General features: G+C 41.4%; 1 protein-coding gene across 26 annotated transcripts in view; it reads left to right on the top strand.

The window, feature by feature from the left end:
* Positions 1-17,342, top strand: part of NTRK2 (neurotrophic receptor tyrosine kinase 2) — a 365,115-nt gene that overhangs the window by 132,997 nt on the left and 214,776 nt on the right. For 7 of the 26 annotated variants that reach the window (XM_045373034.2, XM_074017744.1, XM_045373035.2 and 4 more), the window contains one exon: positions 9,441-14,609. The exons of the other annotated variants lie outside the window; for them this stretch is intronic. In XM_045373034.2, coding sequence (XP_045228969.2) covers positions 9,441-9,478 — 38 coding nt within the window. In that variant the 3' untranslated portion in view covers positions 9,479-14,609. Of the gene's footprint in view, positions 1-9,440; positions 14,610-17,342 lie in introns of those variants that run through there. 26 annotated transcript variants of the gene reach the window in all.

Consider the following 17,342-nt stretch of genomic DNA (forward strand, 5'->3'; position numbering starts at 1 on the left):
CCTGAGAGGGGTGCAAGAGGGCACAAGCCTGCCCTGTAGGTCCCTCCAGCTGTGGTTCTGGAGCCCTCCTCCAGGAACCTAAAGACTTCTTTCAGTTTGGGCCACCCTTTTCCAGGAGGAAATTGGAATTTCAAGGCCACTCTTTCAGTTTGGGCCACTCTTTTCTAAGGGGAATTGGAATTTTTGAGCAAAGTTCCTTTCCGTGAAGTTTTACTTCATAACTCATGACAAAGAATGTATTTCGGCCCATGATTTACGATACAATTGATGTGATCATTGGCAGTGGCTGCTGAGCTACTGCAGCAGGGTTGGTGTTCACTGCTCGTGCCTACGAAAGGAAAGCTGGAAAGCACTAAGGTACTCACGTTAGTTCTGGTTATCAGAACCTGTTAGATTTTTTCATCTCTATTGTAAACTTGGATAACTGAGGTTCAGAGAGGTCCCTTCACTTGGCTAGCATGACACAGCTTAGGAGGGAAAGGGACAGGATCCAAACAGATGTTTCTGGTTTTAGACTGCTTCTTGCTGTCTAACCAGCGGCAGGTGGGTTTCTTTCAGGCGTCCCTGTAGAAATGAATCCTTTAGCACGAAATGCGTGGAATGACTGTACTTTTTAAAATTCGAATTCCGGTGGTACCAGTTAGTACAGACAGTCCCTGACTTAGGATGGTTCAACTTAGAATTTTTAAACTTTCTGATCGTGCAGCGGTGATAAGCATTCAGTAGAAAGTGGCTCGGTATTCTCCTGTGACACTGAGCAGGGGTGGCAAGCCACATCTCTCAGTCAACCACAGGATTGGGAGGGTAAACAACTGAGACCCTACAAGGTTTTATGTTGCCAGGTGATTTTGCCCAGTTGTGGGCAAATATAAGTGTCTGACCAGGTTTAAGGCAGGTCAGGCTATGCTATGATGTTTGGTAGGCTAGGTGTATTAAATAAATTTTCAACGTACTGTATTTTCAGCTCAAGATGGGTTTATTAGGACATAATCCCATCATCAATTAAAGAGCTTCTGTTTAGTTCTGGGATCTTGGACAGCTAAATGATGGATTGTAAATGGCCGTAATTGTGACGAATGAAAGGAAAATTAATATATAATCCAGTCATTCCTGCTATGCCCATGTAATTACACTGTCTTTTCATCTATGTGACATTTTAATTTTTTTTTAATTTAAAGAAGGAAATGCATTTGTCCGCCACATGTTTTTCAAGGCCTCTTGTTCTTCATGGAGATGATGATTCCTTTTTTAAGCTAAGAATTTGCATTGGGTTATGAAGGAAATCGCCTTTTCCTTTTAATCACTTTGACTTAGCAAACAACTTTCTGTAAGTTTTGGAAAACATCTCTTAAAATAATGTCAGATGTTTTGGGTATATTAAATTTTTATTTTAAAAAATCTAAAATGCATTTTTTTTCCAGTGTCTTGGATCTGGTTGATTTTTAGCATGGTCACCATAATTCCTAACCAAGCTGTTATATTTGGAATGCCTTAGCTGGCCCTCCATACTTTAAAAAGAAAAATAAACTGTGAAATCTGGCGTGTGTATATAGAAATTTATGCCCTTTACAATCCAGGGTTTTCCTCATATATAAATTCTACTTGAACCAAAGAATTATGAAGGGACTTGCTGCGCTCCAACATGAAGGAGTCAAGGAGAAGAGAGAATCCTTCAGAAAGAGGAGTTGCTGTGTAAAACCGCTGAGGTTGGCACACGCCCCGCTGCTGTAAGACATTGTTGAGCATTAGGAAAGACAGTGAGGTGGGATGACTTAGCAGCATGGGCTTATTCCAAAATGAGCTCTTTGAGCAAATAAAAATGTCCCTGACAGCAGAGGCTTCTAGAACTGTGGGGTTAATTTAACTCAAGTCAGGGGTTCTGTTGGCTGCCTCAGTCGGAACATATATAAGGCTGTGACCCTGGGATTGGCTTTGCACTTTTCAAGTTTCCTATTGAGAGTCTGCTTTCAGATGGAGTAAGCTCTCTGTTTTAATGGGGCTTTTTGAAATGGGTCACCTGCTAAGCTTAAGGAGCGTGCATAGTGATCTGCCGTTGCCAGTATCCTGAGGGTGCCACCAGATGTGGAAAAGCTTTAGGAGCGTGGATTCTGTGCTCGTGATGTGAATGAGTGGGTTCTCTTGAAGACTGATGAACAATTCAGGGATCTGCCCTTATAAACCTTGCTAGGATAAGACATGATCACTGGGGTTTAAGTTGGATATGCTTCCCAGGATCTGATCTGGGACTTTCAATTTCTCTTACAGAGAAATGTCAATTAATACCCCAGGTGAACTGACAAAGGGCAGGATGATCACCATTTCAACCTAACCTTCCCCAGATACCAACAGAGTGCCAAATGAGCCTGTGCCCACCCTGCTGTGGAGGAGAGGCATGTTTTAATTCTCACTGTAGCTGGGTAACGTCTGAGATGAAGGAAGTTCTACTAATGGTTGCTCCTGGGAAAAGGCACTAGAGAAAAAGGGGATGTCTGGGTAAAGAACCTTCTTCCTTCCTCATAATCTTCCTCTGTTTTCAAGTTTGGGCGCATGCATTTCTTTGGTAAAAAGCTGAGGCGAGAGAGGTGTCTTTGAAGCCTGGGAGCTCCCTGCTCTGTGGCCACCCTCACCCTCGAGGGTCACACATCTGCCTGCAGCAGCGTCAGAAGCAGATATGCAGCCCTACCTTGGTCTGGGAGCAGGAGCTTGAGCAGTGAGCTGTTAATGTCCTCGCTTGTGGGGGTGGGCAGTGAGGAGGAGGCGATAAGGCAGCAGCACATGGGGAGAGGGATACCCTCCGTGGGTCTGGGGATGACCACTTGAACTAGGTTCCTTGAAAAGCCACAGTTCAGTCCTCTGAATGAGGACTTCAGCAGTTTCACCTTGTGGGCCCTGTATCACAGGATGCTGGCCTACCTTCCAGGAAGTCCCTGGCCAGACGGAACCCAGGCATTGCATTTTATCCCACTCTCAGGCAGAGTTGGGTAATTCATGTTTATTGTCGTCGGTTCGTGGGGATTATTAACCCCACATATGTATGTTTCACATTCCAGAATACTTGCTGCTTAGCTGAAGTTTCATTATCTTTTGCTCTTAGCTGATTTAAATGGAGATGGGATTTATCAGGTACCTGTATTCAAGCGAGGGTAATTTGTTTGACCCTCTTCTAGCTTAATTGGGACTGCTAGTGGATTTGACTTTTGGGACTTGCAGCAATAGGCAGAGACATCAGCCACACATAAGCCCAGCTGACTGTTGCTATCTTAACATGCATCCTAAATGTTAAAGATCTCCAAACTCTATTCCTGAAGTATTGTTTGGGATGCCTGATGAAAAGGTGTTGCTTCATGACAAATCCATTCACCTCTTGTTTGGACTCTGTAGGTTTCAGCACTTTGGCTTCATATACTATAAAGAACTGGCTAGAGTATTTTGATGAAAATAAATTTAGGCACAAGATCTATGGTGGCAGCAGCCAGTGCATACTCTTCTGTGATGACATATATTGCTTATCTGTACGGAGTATTTGAATCACTGATAAGCCCCTCTAGACTTAGAATTGTGGAATGACATCTTTAAGAAAATATTTCACTCTACAGATATCTACCCTATAGATTTTTCAATATATGTTTATTGAAGCAAGACAGAAAAGCTAGACACACCCCAGGAGAACAATAGATTAATTTGGGTGTCTCCATGTGGTAGTAGTAAAACCTTGAGCATCTGAGTACCTCTCAAATCACAAATTCATCTTTCTTTTTCTCTACTCCACTTACAGCAATTTTAGGTGATTCTGTGGATGGGGCAATGGTATCAGTCTTTGGATGCATTCCCTATCCTCTGTGAAGTCTCTGAAATGGTAGTTGTTGAGTCCTCGGACACTTGTCATCAGGGCCTGATGATTAGAGCACATCCTCCTTAGAATTGTTGAGTTTTAATTGTGCAATAACTTTAGCTTTCCTTACAAATTCTAGCTTTGCCAAGTGTGCTTTCTATTTTCATTTTCAGCTCATAGCGAAACTTTATTTTGCAACATCAAACCAGAACATTTCCTTTAAAAACTTTCCTGACCATCTCAGTAATTTTAGTTTTTCACCTCCAGCTAATAAATGGACCATGTTTTTTTCCCCTTTGTCCCACATACACTACTCTCATTTTGATCAAAGTGAGAATTAGAATAAACCAAGTCTAGCACCTTTTCCCCAGGAGCTTAAAATGCTCCAGGAAGTACTCACTGGGTGTCCACGTGTCTAACTCTGTAGCCTTCACTGTACTTCTGAGAAAAATGTGATTTTGTACTGGAAGCTTTGGAGTGCCTGGATTCGCCCAGTGGCCAATGAGAAGAAGTAGATCCTGCATTGTTTTGCATCCTTCCTTCTCCTTCAATTCAGTTGGGTTGTTGAGTACACTGGAGTTTGCTATGGTTTGAATGTTTGTCCCCTCTGAAACTCATGTTGAAACTTAACCCCCAGTGGCAGTATAAAGAGTTGAGGCCTTTAGGAAATAATGGGGTTATGAGGCCTCTGCCCTCATGAATGGATGGGTTCATTCATGGATCAGTGGATTAATGGATTGTCACAGGAGTGGGAGTGGTGGCTTTATATAAAGAGTAAGAGACAGCTGTACTAGCACACTCAGCCTCCTGGGCATGTCATGCCCTGCACTGCCTCTGAACTCTGCAAAGAGTTCCCACCAGCAAGAAGGCCCTCACAAGATACAGCCCCTCGACCTTGGACTTGTCAGCCTCCGTAACTGTAAGAAATGAATTCCTTTTCTTTATAAATTACCCAGTTTCAGATATTCTGTTATAAGCAACAGAAAACAGACTAAGACAAAGAAAACTCAGACCTTACTATTGTGAAACCGAAAATGCCTTCAACTCTTGGTATTTGTACGAGGCTGTGTTCAGCATAGAAAATGTATAGACGTGCTCCCTCTGTCCTCCTGTGGGATGCAGTCTGAGACGGGGGGAAATCAAAGGAAAATAAATACAAGTTTTAAAAGGTACAAAAGAAGGTCCATGAGTGGAAGTGAATGCTGCACAACTTTAGAGGAGGGTGAAGTAGGTACTTGCAGGAGAAGGCTTTTGCGCTGGACCTTGAAGAATAGTCTGAGTGTCTCAAAGGAGAGCTCATTTGGTGGGAGGAGATCTCAGGAGAAGGGATAGCATGTGGACAAAGTACATCCTTGGGAAGCAAAAGGGATGTTTTAGGGATGTTTAAGCAACTTCTGGATTGAGCACAGAGAAGAAAGAAACAGGACCAAGACCAGGACCTAAATTTATATATGGGGAGATTTCTGCTACAGGTACAGATGATACCTTTGTCAAAGAAGGACTGACAATTCCGAGGCTCTGAGTTTAGGTTTTAGCTCTCTCATTCATTCTTGGGTGACCTTGGACAATTCATATTCACCATGTGAGTTGAGTGAGTTATCTATAAAAGAGAAAAAGCGACAACAGCAAAGGATAGTTGGTGCAGCAACAAACAGATACAAAGTGCTCCACAAATGCCAAATTAGGACAATTGGTGTTTAAGCCCAGATGCTGAAGCAAAGCACAGCTGTACCTTGCTCACATCTCACTTTGTGATGGAAAGCTTTTTGAACCCACTGTATTCTAGAGACCTGATGTTACGAGAACACAGGAATTTATTATTTCATTTTACTCAGTAAACATTTTCAGAAGACTTAAAAGGAATTTGTTTTACTTTCCAATGAAGGTGAGCTGCTACCCTGGTGCCCCAAACACCAGATCATCTCCAATGGCACCATGCCACACAGATGCTCAAGTTGGCAGTTTTCTGCTTGAACTCTCCCAATGACAAATGTGATAAGATTTGCTTTTTTAGATAGCAGCTGCATCTTTCTTCCGTTCCCTTCACTTCCTTTGGGCTCAGCAGTTTTCCTTTTTGCTCCAGATAAATTGCTGTTAATTTAAATGTACTGCAGATCCTTGCCATTTTACGGCTGATTGCTTCTGAGTAATAGGAGGAAAATGTGTGCATGTTTGAATGTAAATAAATTTAAATGGGTTGTGAGCCAGTGATAAAAACGCAGAGCACTTCACTGACCTTCAACTCGCTTCCCTTCCCAGCCTTTCCCTTTGAAAAGGTCAGTGAGTAGGTCCTCAATCAGCAAATAGCAGAGGTTGAGTTTCAGGCCACATCCGGTTTCTTCCTTCTCTGTTTTCAACTTTGACTTTACATCCCACATCTCAGAGAGCACCTGCTTTATACTTGTTCCTATATAGCTCAGCTAGTGCATGCAATGGTGGCAAAGTTTCTCTAAAGTTGTTTTTGATAAAGGAGCTGGTCTCACGGTAACTACCATGCACCATCGGAATGCTACAAATGCTTCAGAATGTCACATTGTCAAAATATCTATATTTCAGGCTCATAAGCTAGACAGCTCGTTTGGCTGCTAAACCCACAAGATGTTCAGCCATTTGTTGTGGTCTAAAAACTTTCCCCCTCACTAGGAGAAAATAATCCTCTATTGTTTTATATCATTTTGTGGTCCTTCGAGTTTTTTATAATATGAGAGGGCAAAAGTTACGAGATCCTGGTAGGTAAATTGTGGCCTGGATTGAATTTTGCCATCAATCTCCCTTGAAATCAAATTAATTTTTCAATATGTAGTGGAATATCTTTAGTCTGTACACAGTATGGCAAGATCAAGGCTATGAAAGAGTAGGGTGACTTGCCTTCTTTGAGGTGAAGGGTGGTGGAAGTGGTAGTTTGAATGCATATTGCTTACAATTGCAACAGGCTGGCTTTTCCTCAGAAGAAAAATGCCGTATGTGTTTTTATGGGGGCTTCACTTGTTTTTATGGCATGGGCGTGTGGAGCTGAGATCTACTTCTCGGGGAAGGATGGATCACAAAAGGCAAGCACAAGAAGGTTGCAGAGGGACACTTAACATCAATTGAAATAGGGGCCAGGGCAGTTGCATCCTGAGTGGAGGGCAATGGTCCAGTAGAACCGTCATCTGGCAAAGTTAGCTGTGTTTCCAACTGTAATAATTAGTGAGCCTGGAGGGGCTTGTGGCAGGAAAATAGCAAATAGAAACAAAGAAAGAGAAGCCTGGTTAAGTTACTGCTGTAAACATGCTGGGATGAGTAAACTCTTGGAGTTCCTGTGCCATAAACCCATTGGAAATAAGGCTTTATGCCAGCAGTTTAATCGTTGTTATTGAGTCAACAAATCTTTTTATTCTGGGGTCATGCTGTCCCTATCACTGAGTTTCTCCTGTTTTTGTTGACAAAGTTGCCATCCTTATATTAATACTCACATTGTTTCAGTGGGAAGGAATTTGAGCTCCACCCTCTTACAAGATAAGAAGTTTGATTTGTTAATTTGGCCTGCTCATTTTACGTGCTATAGTGCACCGGTAAACTAGCTCAACTTCTGTTTGCCTGGAGGCGAAACTGTTAGAAGGAGACTGGAGACAGATATGAAGGAGAATTAATCAGTGCCACTGAGTGCTTCCTAAATTCTCAGGGCTTTTGTGGGTGACTAAATCCATAAATGATGTTTGGCATCTGTACCGAGTTCTTTTGGAAGGGCAGGAGGGAGAAATGCCGTGGAAATTAAGCTCCGTAGACTCTTTTAGCATTGTTGTAAATGATGACACAGATTGGCGGTGGTAGTTACAGTTCTGGAGGCAGATGACACCAGCACTTGGCAGACCAGACGCCAGGTGGAGGAAGACGGAGAGTCTGCATGGTTGGGCTTGGAGGTGCCATCCAAAGTTGAACTTGAAAATGTCTTGGAGATTTCTATTATGATAGGGTCTATTTTGCCACTTATGGATCTCATAAAGATTCATGCAAATTAATCACAGAATTATGTATACTAGAGCCTTCGCTGATCCACTGGGTTTCCGTGGGCAAGTTCGGTGAAAGCTCACTGTCTTCTTCTTGCACTTTGCCCTAGTTGACTGGCTATGGAATTGGAGTTTCTGAGTTGGAATCTGAGCTTCATCACACACTAGCTGTCGGACCTTGGGCAAGCTGCCTCCCGCTCTGGCCTTTGTTTCCTCACAGTGAAGAGGTCACCATAGTAGAACTTATCTCATAGGGTTATTGTGAAAATAAAAGAGAATAGTTTGGGCACAGTGCTAAGAAGAGAACTGGCACAAAGTAGATTCATTGTCATTTATTGAGCAAATTATTTACTTATCTTTCTTTTTCTGTGGAGCAATGAAGTATTTGAGGTCAAGGAACTGTATTTTCTTTTTTTTGTAACATTTATCACAGTGTCTGCTGTTTGGTTGGTGCTTAATAAATTAAGTAGGATTACTTAATGTTAGATATTACATATCATATTATTTATATATTATTATATATAATATATACATATACTATATGTCTTATAGATATAATATATACATATACAATATACTGCATGTTATATGCTATATATTATATGTTATATAATAAATATTACATCTCCATATGTGTCAGATATTTGCTATAATACTTAAAGTTAAGCAACTAATTAATTATTTTAGAAAAGAATAGCCGGGCATGGTGGCTCATGCCTGTAATCCCAGCACTTTGGGAGGCCGAGGCAGGTGGATTGCTTGAGGTCAGGAGTTTGAGACCAGCCTGGGCAACATGGTGAAACCCTGCCTCTACTACAAATACAAAAATTAGCCGTGCGTGGTGGCTCATGCCTGTAATCCCAGCTACTTGGGAGGCTGAGGCAAGAGAATCGCTTGAACCTGGTAGGCAGAGGTTGCAGTGAGCCGAGATCTCGCCACTGCACTCCTGCCTGGGCAACAGAGCAATACTCTGAAAAAAAAAAAAAAAGAAAAGAATCTAACTATTTGTATTGTCTAGTATTTCACCAGTTAAAGTTAGCCAGTTCTCTGGGCCAGTTGCTGAGTAACTAATCAGTTCTTTTAGAAACAATTTGCTAAAATTCGTTGGGGAAAGAAAATCCGGATTTGGGTAGTTAGGTATTGTTGAAACTAATTGCCCCCACCCATAAAGACAAATATTAGGTTGGTGCAAAAGTAATCATGGTTTTTGCCATTGAAAGTAATGGCTTTACTTTTGCATGAACCTTTATATAAAAATTCTTCAAGGGTCATTTGTATTGTACACAGATGTTTCCTCCTTAAAGTAAGCTGCTAACAGCTGATACAGTTGTGGGTGGAGCTGTATGCAGAAATCTTTTGCATTTCTTTTCCTTGTTTCATGTACCATGTAAAATCAATTTTAAGTTTAAAACTAAGTTGCTCAATAATGAGATGCACATTTTTCCCCAACTTCTGTTCTGTTATTATATATTGTTCTATGTTTTAAAGCATATTCCGTGTTGTGTCTCATTTTTGATGTTTATTTATTATGTTCATTTGAAAGTTATTGTACTTGTATGTTAATTTTCATTGATTTTTCTTTTGAGCATGACTTATGTTTTATTTTGTGTTTCTTTTAGGTTTTGTTTTGTTTCATAAGATCCCACTGGATGGGTAGCTGAAATAAAGGAAAAGACAGAGAAAGGGGCTGTGGTGCTTGTTGGTTGATGCTGCCCTGTAAGCTGGACTCTTGGGACTGCTGTTGGCTTATCCCGGGAAGTGCTGCTTATCTGGGGTTTTCTGGTAGATGTGGGAGGTGTTTGGAGGATGTACTATGTGAAGCCTGCATATATTGTGAGCTGTGATTGGGGAACACCAATGCAGAGGCAACTCTCAGGCAGCTAAGCAGCACCTCAAGAAAACATGTTAAATTAATGCTTCTCTTCTTAACAGTAGTTCAAATACAAAACTGAAATGAAATCCCATTGGATTGTACTTCTCTTCTGAAAAGTGTGTTTGTTGACCCTACTTGACATTTATTGACTTAATTGCTTCTGTTTATTAAAATTGACCTGCAAAATTAAAAAAAAAATTAAAGTTGGGAACAGGTATAAGTGCACACTAAATAGTCTAATCTACATGTAACACATATTTTAGTACGATTTTCTATAATCAGCACTGAATTCAGAGGGTTTGACTTTTTCGTGTATAACACAGTGACTTAAAGAGTTAAGGGTGTATATAACCTCACTCTGGGGACGTGGGAGTGTTATTAAAAGGTTATTTCCTTCACTGTCAGTAAAAGTCCAAATGTTTAGCTTAAGTCTGAGAGTCAAACAGTGTTAAGGATTGCCTTAAAGTTCCTTAGCCAGCAAAACAAAACAAAACAAACATTTAAAACATTTAAAAGGAAGAAGAAGAAGAAAAAAGAAAGCAAGAACAAGCAGCAACAGCTGTTTTGTTGGGGCTATAGACTTAGGTTCGGCATAGTCAATTTCAGAATAACTAAGAGTGGAATATATGCATATGGTAAAATTATAACCTTGCCTTTTTTTATTTGCCCTCGGCGATCCACCTGCTTTTTAGAAGTCTGCCGAGTGAGAAGGCCACAGTATCTCATGCTGTTTGCATTACAGAACTGCAGCTTTTCTACTCTGAAAAGGCCCGCGAGCAGAATGGCTGGCCTGCTGTGAGCAGGAGAGGAGATTCTAAGAAGGATAGTCCCCCTACAACATACTGTCATACTGTTGGGTTTTCATGGGTAGGAAAGCTTGTCCTGACCCCAGCAGCAAAGAGGTGGCAGGTCGCTAATGAATATGTGCTTTATAATGTCCTTCTTCATTGCTGAGAGGGCAGCCTTAGAGCTACGGATTTCTGCATCCCCTCTGAGTCTGACCCATGGACACCTGCTTCATTCACTTTAGCATCACAGCGACCTTCGTATGCTGTGTTCAGTCTGTGCCAGGCAGTATCCTTGTCCTGAAGAGAGGTTTGGCTATCCCCACCCCACCCCACCCTGCTCCTTTTTTGTCAGGAGGACTTCAGAGCCAGGCCTGCAGCATTTTGTTTGAAAACACAATCAGCTCTGACTGTTAGACATGCACACAGACACCATAGCTGGATTGGAAACATTTTTTTTTTTTTTTGGAAATAGTTGCACAAAGGCTGCAATGTAACTTTAAGGTTCTATAGATTTTTAACTAGTCCAACACAGTCAGAAACATTGTTTTGAATCCTGTGTGAACCAAGGCATTAATCTTAATAAACCAGGATCCATTTAGGCACCACTTGATATAAAAAGGATATCCATAATGGTTTTATACTGTATCCTTTACATTAGCCACTAAATATGCTATTGCTTGATACAGACCTGTCACAGAATCCTATGGATTACAGCATTTCACTTGGCTACTTCATACCCATGCCTTAAAGAGGGGCGGTTTCTCAAAAGCAGAAACATGCCGCCGGTTCTCCAGTTTTCCTCCGAACTCCATTTGAGTGTAAGGGCAGCTGGCCTTCCATGTGGGGAGGTCCGAATATTTTCTAAATTCCCATTTTCTTGTTCGCGGCTAAATGACAGTTTCTGTCATTGCTTAGATTTCGATCTTTCCCGAAGGTGTCGATTTACAGAGAGGCCAGCTAATAGCAGAAATCCTGACCCTGAAAGAAAAAATGAAATTCAAGCTGTGAGCCAGGCAGGAGCGCGGTACGGCAAAGGTTCTTGACAATCAGCCATTTGGTACAAAAACATTTTTTAAGCCTTTATGTTATACCATGGAGCCATAGAAAGGCTATGGATTGTTTAAGAACTATTTTAAAGTGTCCCAGACCCAAAACGGAAAAAAAAAAAAAAAAAAAGAAGAGGAAGAATATTTGTACCCAACAGCTAGAAGGATTACAAGGTAGATTTTTGTTTTAAAATGTAGAGAAGTGGACAGATAAAGCAATTTAATATATCAAAGATCAGTTGACATCTCCTAGGGAACGATGAAAACAGCAGGCTATTAGAAAATTGTTTCATACGATTCTCGTGTTCTTTTCGGTTTTTTAATCCCTAAAGATCACGATCAGTAACATAGCTTCTCTTTTCTGTACTCTAGACCACCCCTTTTCATCATTTTGCTTTCTGTCTCCCCTATAAGAAATGTGCTTTTTAGAGCTTCCTAATGGCATGTGTTGCATTTTTGCAGCATTAGAAAAGGAGAGGTAGCATTTTTGCTGAAATCGGGCCTGTCACTCCCCAACTAAAGGTTCTGGCACTGCAGTGCCAGGCAGGTCTCCGAAATGAACAGAATGACCTGTATGAGCCGATGCCTGCCCTTTCAGAGGGGCTGCTGTCCCCAGTCGCAGCCAATTGTGCCCCACAGGAATGGGACCCCAGGTTTCCAAATCTTGTGATTCTTTAGGAGAAACATGAAACCTGGATTTTGTGTGAAGCGTCCCTATTGTTAAAAAGTTGGCTCAGTTATTTTTAAAATATTTTGTAAGCCAAGAAGAGTCTGTGGGCTGCCAGTTTGTTACTTTTGTCTTAAAACATGATCATTGTTCTCTCACTGTATCCTTGTGTCTTTCTTTTGCAAATTCACTTTTCTTTCTTCCTGACCTTGCCATTGAGGGCTTTGTTACCAAAAGCTAAGAAATTGAGTTTAACAACCCAATTATCTGCAACACATCAATTACCTTTGCTCCTCTCCTGTGATTCCCACCATGCTGTGACCCTCAGCTGTCTCCCCTTGCTGGGAATTCTGCACCAATGTCTCCCCTCAACCCATTCCCTGGTTGGTCCTACTCCCGTGTAGCCAGAGACATCCTAGCAAATCCTTCCACCTGTTATATCTGACACTAATTTCTTTTCGGCAGCGCTCATGTCTCTTGGTCCAGTCAAGTGCTGCCAGGTTTAGATAGGAAAGTACATGTCCCATTTTCATGGGTGCCTTTAATGTGGTCCAAGTCCTATATCTTACTATATTTACTCATGGCTCAGTGGGAGCCTCCAGAGACCCTCTCAGGCTGCTGAGCTAGACTAAGGAACGCGTCCAGTATCCTCACACGAGACATTGACTCTGTGACGACAAAAGTACCAACAGTCTGAGGCTAAGAGAGGTTCGTCTCACAACAGGAAAAGCAAATGTCAACACACATGAGAGAGAATTGATTCAGGGGGTTTCTCTCCCAGTCTCCCAGCAGGGACTGATTTCAGTTCCCACCCATTAGGTTTTCTTTCCAGAAATATGTAGCAAGGACAAGAACTAAACAATCCCAGCACCACCTAGCAACACAGAACACAGGAGTTTGCTTTTGGCTTCTCACTTTCCAAGTAATCCTGAATTAGGCCCAGAATAGCTGAGGCTTGGAGCATCTCCTCAGACAGAGCCGAGGTGACACCTCTTCAGCGGTGTGTGGACTAAATAACTCAAGGAGCTCAAGACAGAACACCAGTTTCATGCCAGGTATGAGAGAGAGCATGATGGAGGGAAGCCCGCTTTCTCTCTCCTCTTCTTTTCTCTTTATTCCTTTAGGGCACCTGACTTCTCTTTCTCTCTTTCTTTCTCTCTCTCTCTCGTATTCTAAATTGACCCCATGACCAACTGAGAATGTATTTTTGTTTCATTGGTTGTTTCGCAGAATTAAAACACACACAACTTTTTATTCCTCCATTGCAAAATGGAATCAGGATACTACAGAGGACCTGTGCTTTCTTCCTTTGCATGATTTCCACCTCCACCTGTTTTGGTGCTAGCTGCCTAGAACTTCCCTCTTGGTTTGAGTTTGATTCCTTCACACTACACTAGAAGTTCATTTCATCTTATTTTGTCCAGACTCCAGATACGGAGGGACAACTGGAGTGAGGACAAGCAATTCCATACAATATAGGGTCTCTCAGGGTTGGTGCATCCAGCCATGTGGGCAGGGCCAGTCACATCTAGTCTATGGTCCCAGAGCCTCTGGAGTTGTGCAGCTTAGCTGACTCATCTCCAGGGAAATTAGTACAGAAGTAACCACTCTATTAAGTGTGCTCTGCTATGTTCACATGCCTGTAGTACCTGCAAACCATGCCAGGTTCATCTAAAGACATAGGAGAGATTAAGGACTCTCTTGGACAGACCATGAATTGAATTTGCTGCCAGGTACTGCCACACTGAATTTGGTTGACAGAACTCCCAGCCCAGGAAAGTTCCATGAAAACGGCTGTCGTAGAAGGAAATTTCCCACTAAAGTCAGTCCATTTTCAAGTTTTGGGCTTCAGAGGCAAAAGGACGTCCCAGCCACCTGATTTTGATGGTGAGGTAACTCTAAGTTTAATTCAGACTGGTGTTGCAGTGTAGCTCTGGCATGGTCATGAACGAGCACCCAGAATGTGTTGAACCAACCCCCACCCCTAACTACTGACTATGACTGCAGTAGGTTTTTATGGGGAAAAAAAATGTGTGAAAAGCAAAAAGAAAGGAATAGAGATTTTTAAAATCACCTTTATTGTAAGACAATCCATTTGTGAATTGAGTATAAACATATGCAAAGTAACAAGAGATTCCTAAGAAAGACAAATCCTTGAGTTTCACTCACTTCATGTTCAACATTTGCTGTAATCCAGAGGCAGCCTGTGAATCATTCTCATGCCCTGTGTGTTTTTTTTTTTTCCCTATAATGTTCCAGGTTTAAAAGCCATTTTTTTTCCACGTTTTCTGTAAATAATGGATAATCATTTTTAAAAATTTTATTTTTAGTGCTGTTTTAGCAATGTGGATAGATCATAAATGTACTTGCTGAATTCAATCATTTTTAACAAGCCAATAAAGTTTGATAATTCACTCCATGTGTCTTGCATTCTCTATAGATCTTGTGTACTTCCTCACACCTCCTCAAGTATGTGCTGTCACCCGAGTACCCTTGGTTGTGTTCAGAACTGAAGACGTTAGAAGAAATAGTGTGAGAAATGTCACTGAGAGTTTCAGGGGAGTCCCAAACCCATTTCAGATTCTGTGATAAATTATCCCCCCAAAAAGGACTTTTAAAATTTCTGTCAGTATGAATTGTCCATTTATTGTTTACTGATTCTTGCATCAGAAATATTTTCATTGGCTAAAAGGCAATTCTTTAAAAAAAAAAAAAAAAAGCTTATGGGAATTTTTTTTAAAACCCTAAATTCCATGGCAAAGCCCTTTGGTATTTAAAAAACTTGAAATGACCCAGGTCACAACAAGAGAGTATAGTCAATGCTCTGTTTGTCTATTCCAAATGACTTTGTGGACATATAAAATAATGACTTGGGCTTGAAAGAGAGAGAGAGGGGAACATGTTGGATGTAGAGGGAAGATACCATGAGACCATAACTGTTAGCATGGTGCCCACACTTCATGTCCCTTTTGTCTCTATCCTCAGGTCAGCTGCATGGTTCCTGCCCCATTTTTCCCACTGAAAACAGGATGTAAAGTGAGGTTTGTAGGACCTCAGGCTCTGATTCATTTGAGCCTGCCATCCCCTTCTGTTAACACTCACGGGATTTTGCTCTAAATCGGACTTAGGGATTGGAAAAACTAATCTAGTGTGACCTCATGCTTTGTCAAGTATACTGCCCCTCTTTTAAAAGCCCAGTGTTGGGCTGGGTGTGGCGGCTCACATCTATAATCCCAGCACTTTTGGAGGCCAAGGTGGGCGGATCATGAGGTCAAGATTTCAAGACCAGCCTGGCCAACATGGGGAAACCCTGTCTCTACTAAAAATACAGAAATTAGCTGGGCATGGTGGCAGGTGTTTGTAATCCCACCTACTTGGGAGACTGAGGCAGGAGAATTATTTGAACCCCGGAGGCGCAGGTTGCAATGAGCCAAGATTGCGCCATTGCACTTCAGCCTGGGTGACACCACAAGATTCCATCTCAAAAAAAACAAAAAAACAAAACAACAACAACAAAAAAAAACAAAGCAAAAAAAAAAACCCAGTGTTCAGTGTTAGTGACTTGTGCTTTTTCCAAACTCCCTTCTCCATTTATTGAACTGAGAACAGGTTGCATCTAACATCTGAAGGTCATATGATAATTTGGAGTGGCAGGCGTTTGTCGCAGACTATGCAGGTTTGAATCCCAGCTATGTCCACAAACAATATAATCTTGGGAAAGTTCTTTCACTGCTCCATGCTTCTGTTTCTTCCTTTGCAGAATGAGATGATGGTAATAAGAATAGTACAATATTTACCTCACTAGGCTGTTATAAGGGTTAAATGAGATGGCTCAGGTAAAGCCCTTAGCACATTGCCTGGCAAGTGGGACACTTGGTATTGCTAATAGCTAATACTTCAAAAGAGCTCTGGTTGGCGGGTCGTTGGGTGTATCTCAGTAAATGTTCAAGAATTACAAACCCACTTGCATATCTCGGTCATATGCAGATTGTGTGGTTGCAAATAATGGAAACCAAATGAAAGGAAACTTCACTCACTGGGCCATCCTGGGTGTGGCCCAACCTGTGAAGACCACTTTGAAATTGTTTCAGGAGTTATTAGGATCCTGCTCTTGAATTCTTCTATCAAAGCCAATTCTTACACACTGATTCTGCCTCAAGTTTGATTTTGATAAAATAAGAGGTTCTGATTTATTTGGCCAGTATCCTAACAGTTCCATGAGTTCGAATGATGGTCTGTCATTTGCGAATTCTTAGAGAAATAGCTCTGAATGTCTTACAGTGAATACAGCTGGCCTCACTAGTTCTCATTTTATTAATTCGGAATTCTTTTTACCATTTCAACAGGGACTGCATTAACTTTAATTTTTGAATTATCTATTGAAAAATCTTTGGCTAAGAATGTAAGTAACAACTTAGCCAGAAGATTGTTTCAAAGAAAAGATAGTTTCAAGTTCCCTCAAGACTTAGAAACAAGTATTCACAGGCAATGAGTTATGAATAACTAGATTATTCTTTTCCTTCCTGAAGTCGTTTCTGGTAATAGCTCTAGGAGGCCACACATGATTGGCCTAGTTGGAACGACTTCATGTTTGAAGTCACAAATTTCATGTTCTTAAAAATACTTCATAATTTGCACTTTTTTTCTTATCATTAAATCTTTTTAAGTGAGTGGCATTGATGTTTTTCTAGCACTTAATTTAGGAGAATTTTACTGTTGCTACCACCTTTCCTAACACATCCTTTAGTGAGCTCTACCACAGGACCTAAGAGGTAATGATAGGTGACAGGCATTGACTTCAAACTTAAGTGCTTCATGATCCTTCCAACAACTTTATGAGGCCAAAGCTAATATTGCCTATATTTTAAAGATTAGGAAACTGAGGAATGGAACCCATGAGGGACTTGCCTCAGGTTACCTAGCTAACAAGTTAAAACTAGGATTTGAATTCAGGCAGGCTGGCTGTAAAGCTGGTGCTCCCAATGTGAACTGGATTCTTGAACTGGGCTGGGGCTAGAGTGAGGCCAGCCAGGTGTCTAGGGCACAATTTGAAAGATGGTGGCAAATCTAAGGTTCATGTAAGTGCCCAGTGGCCACTCCTACTAGCCCTGGGAGTTGTGTTATTGTTGTAGCAAAGTAGAATTGTG

Source organism: Macaca fascicularis, chromosome 15 (genome assembly GCF_037993035.2).
Source record: "Macaca fascicularis isolate 582-1 chromosome 15, T2T-MFA8v1.1".
Lineage (NCBI taxonomy): Eukaryota > Metazoa > Chordata > Mammalia > Primates > Cercopithecidae > Macaca > Macaca fascicularis.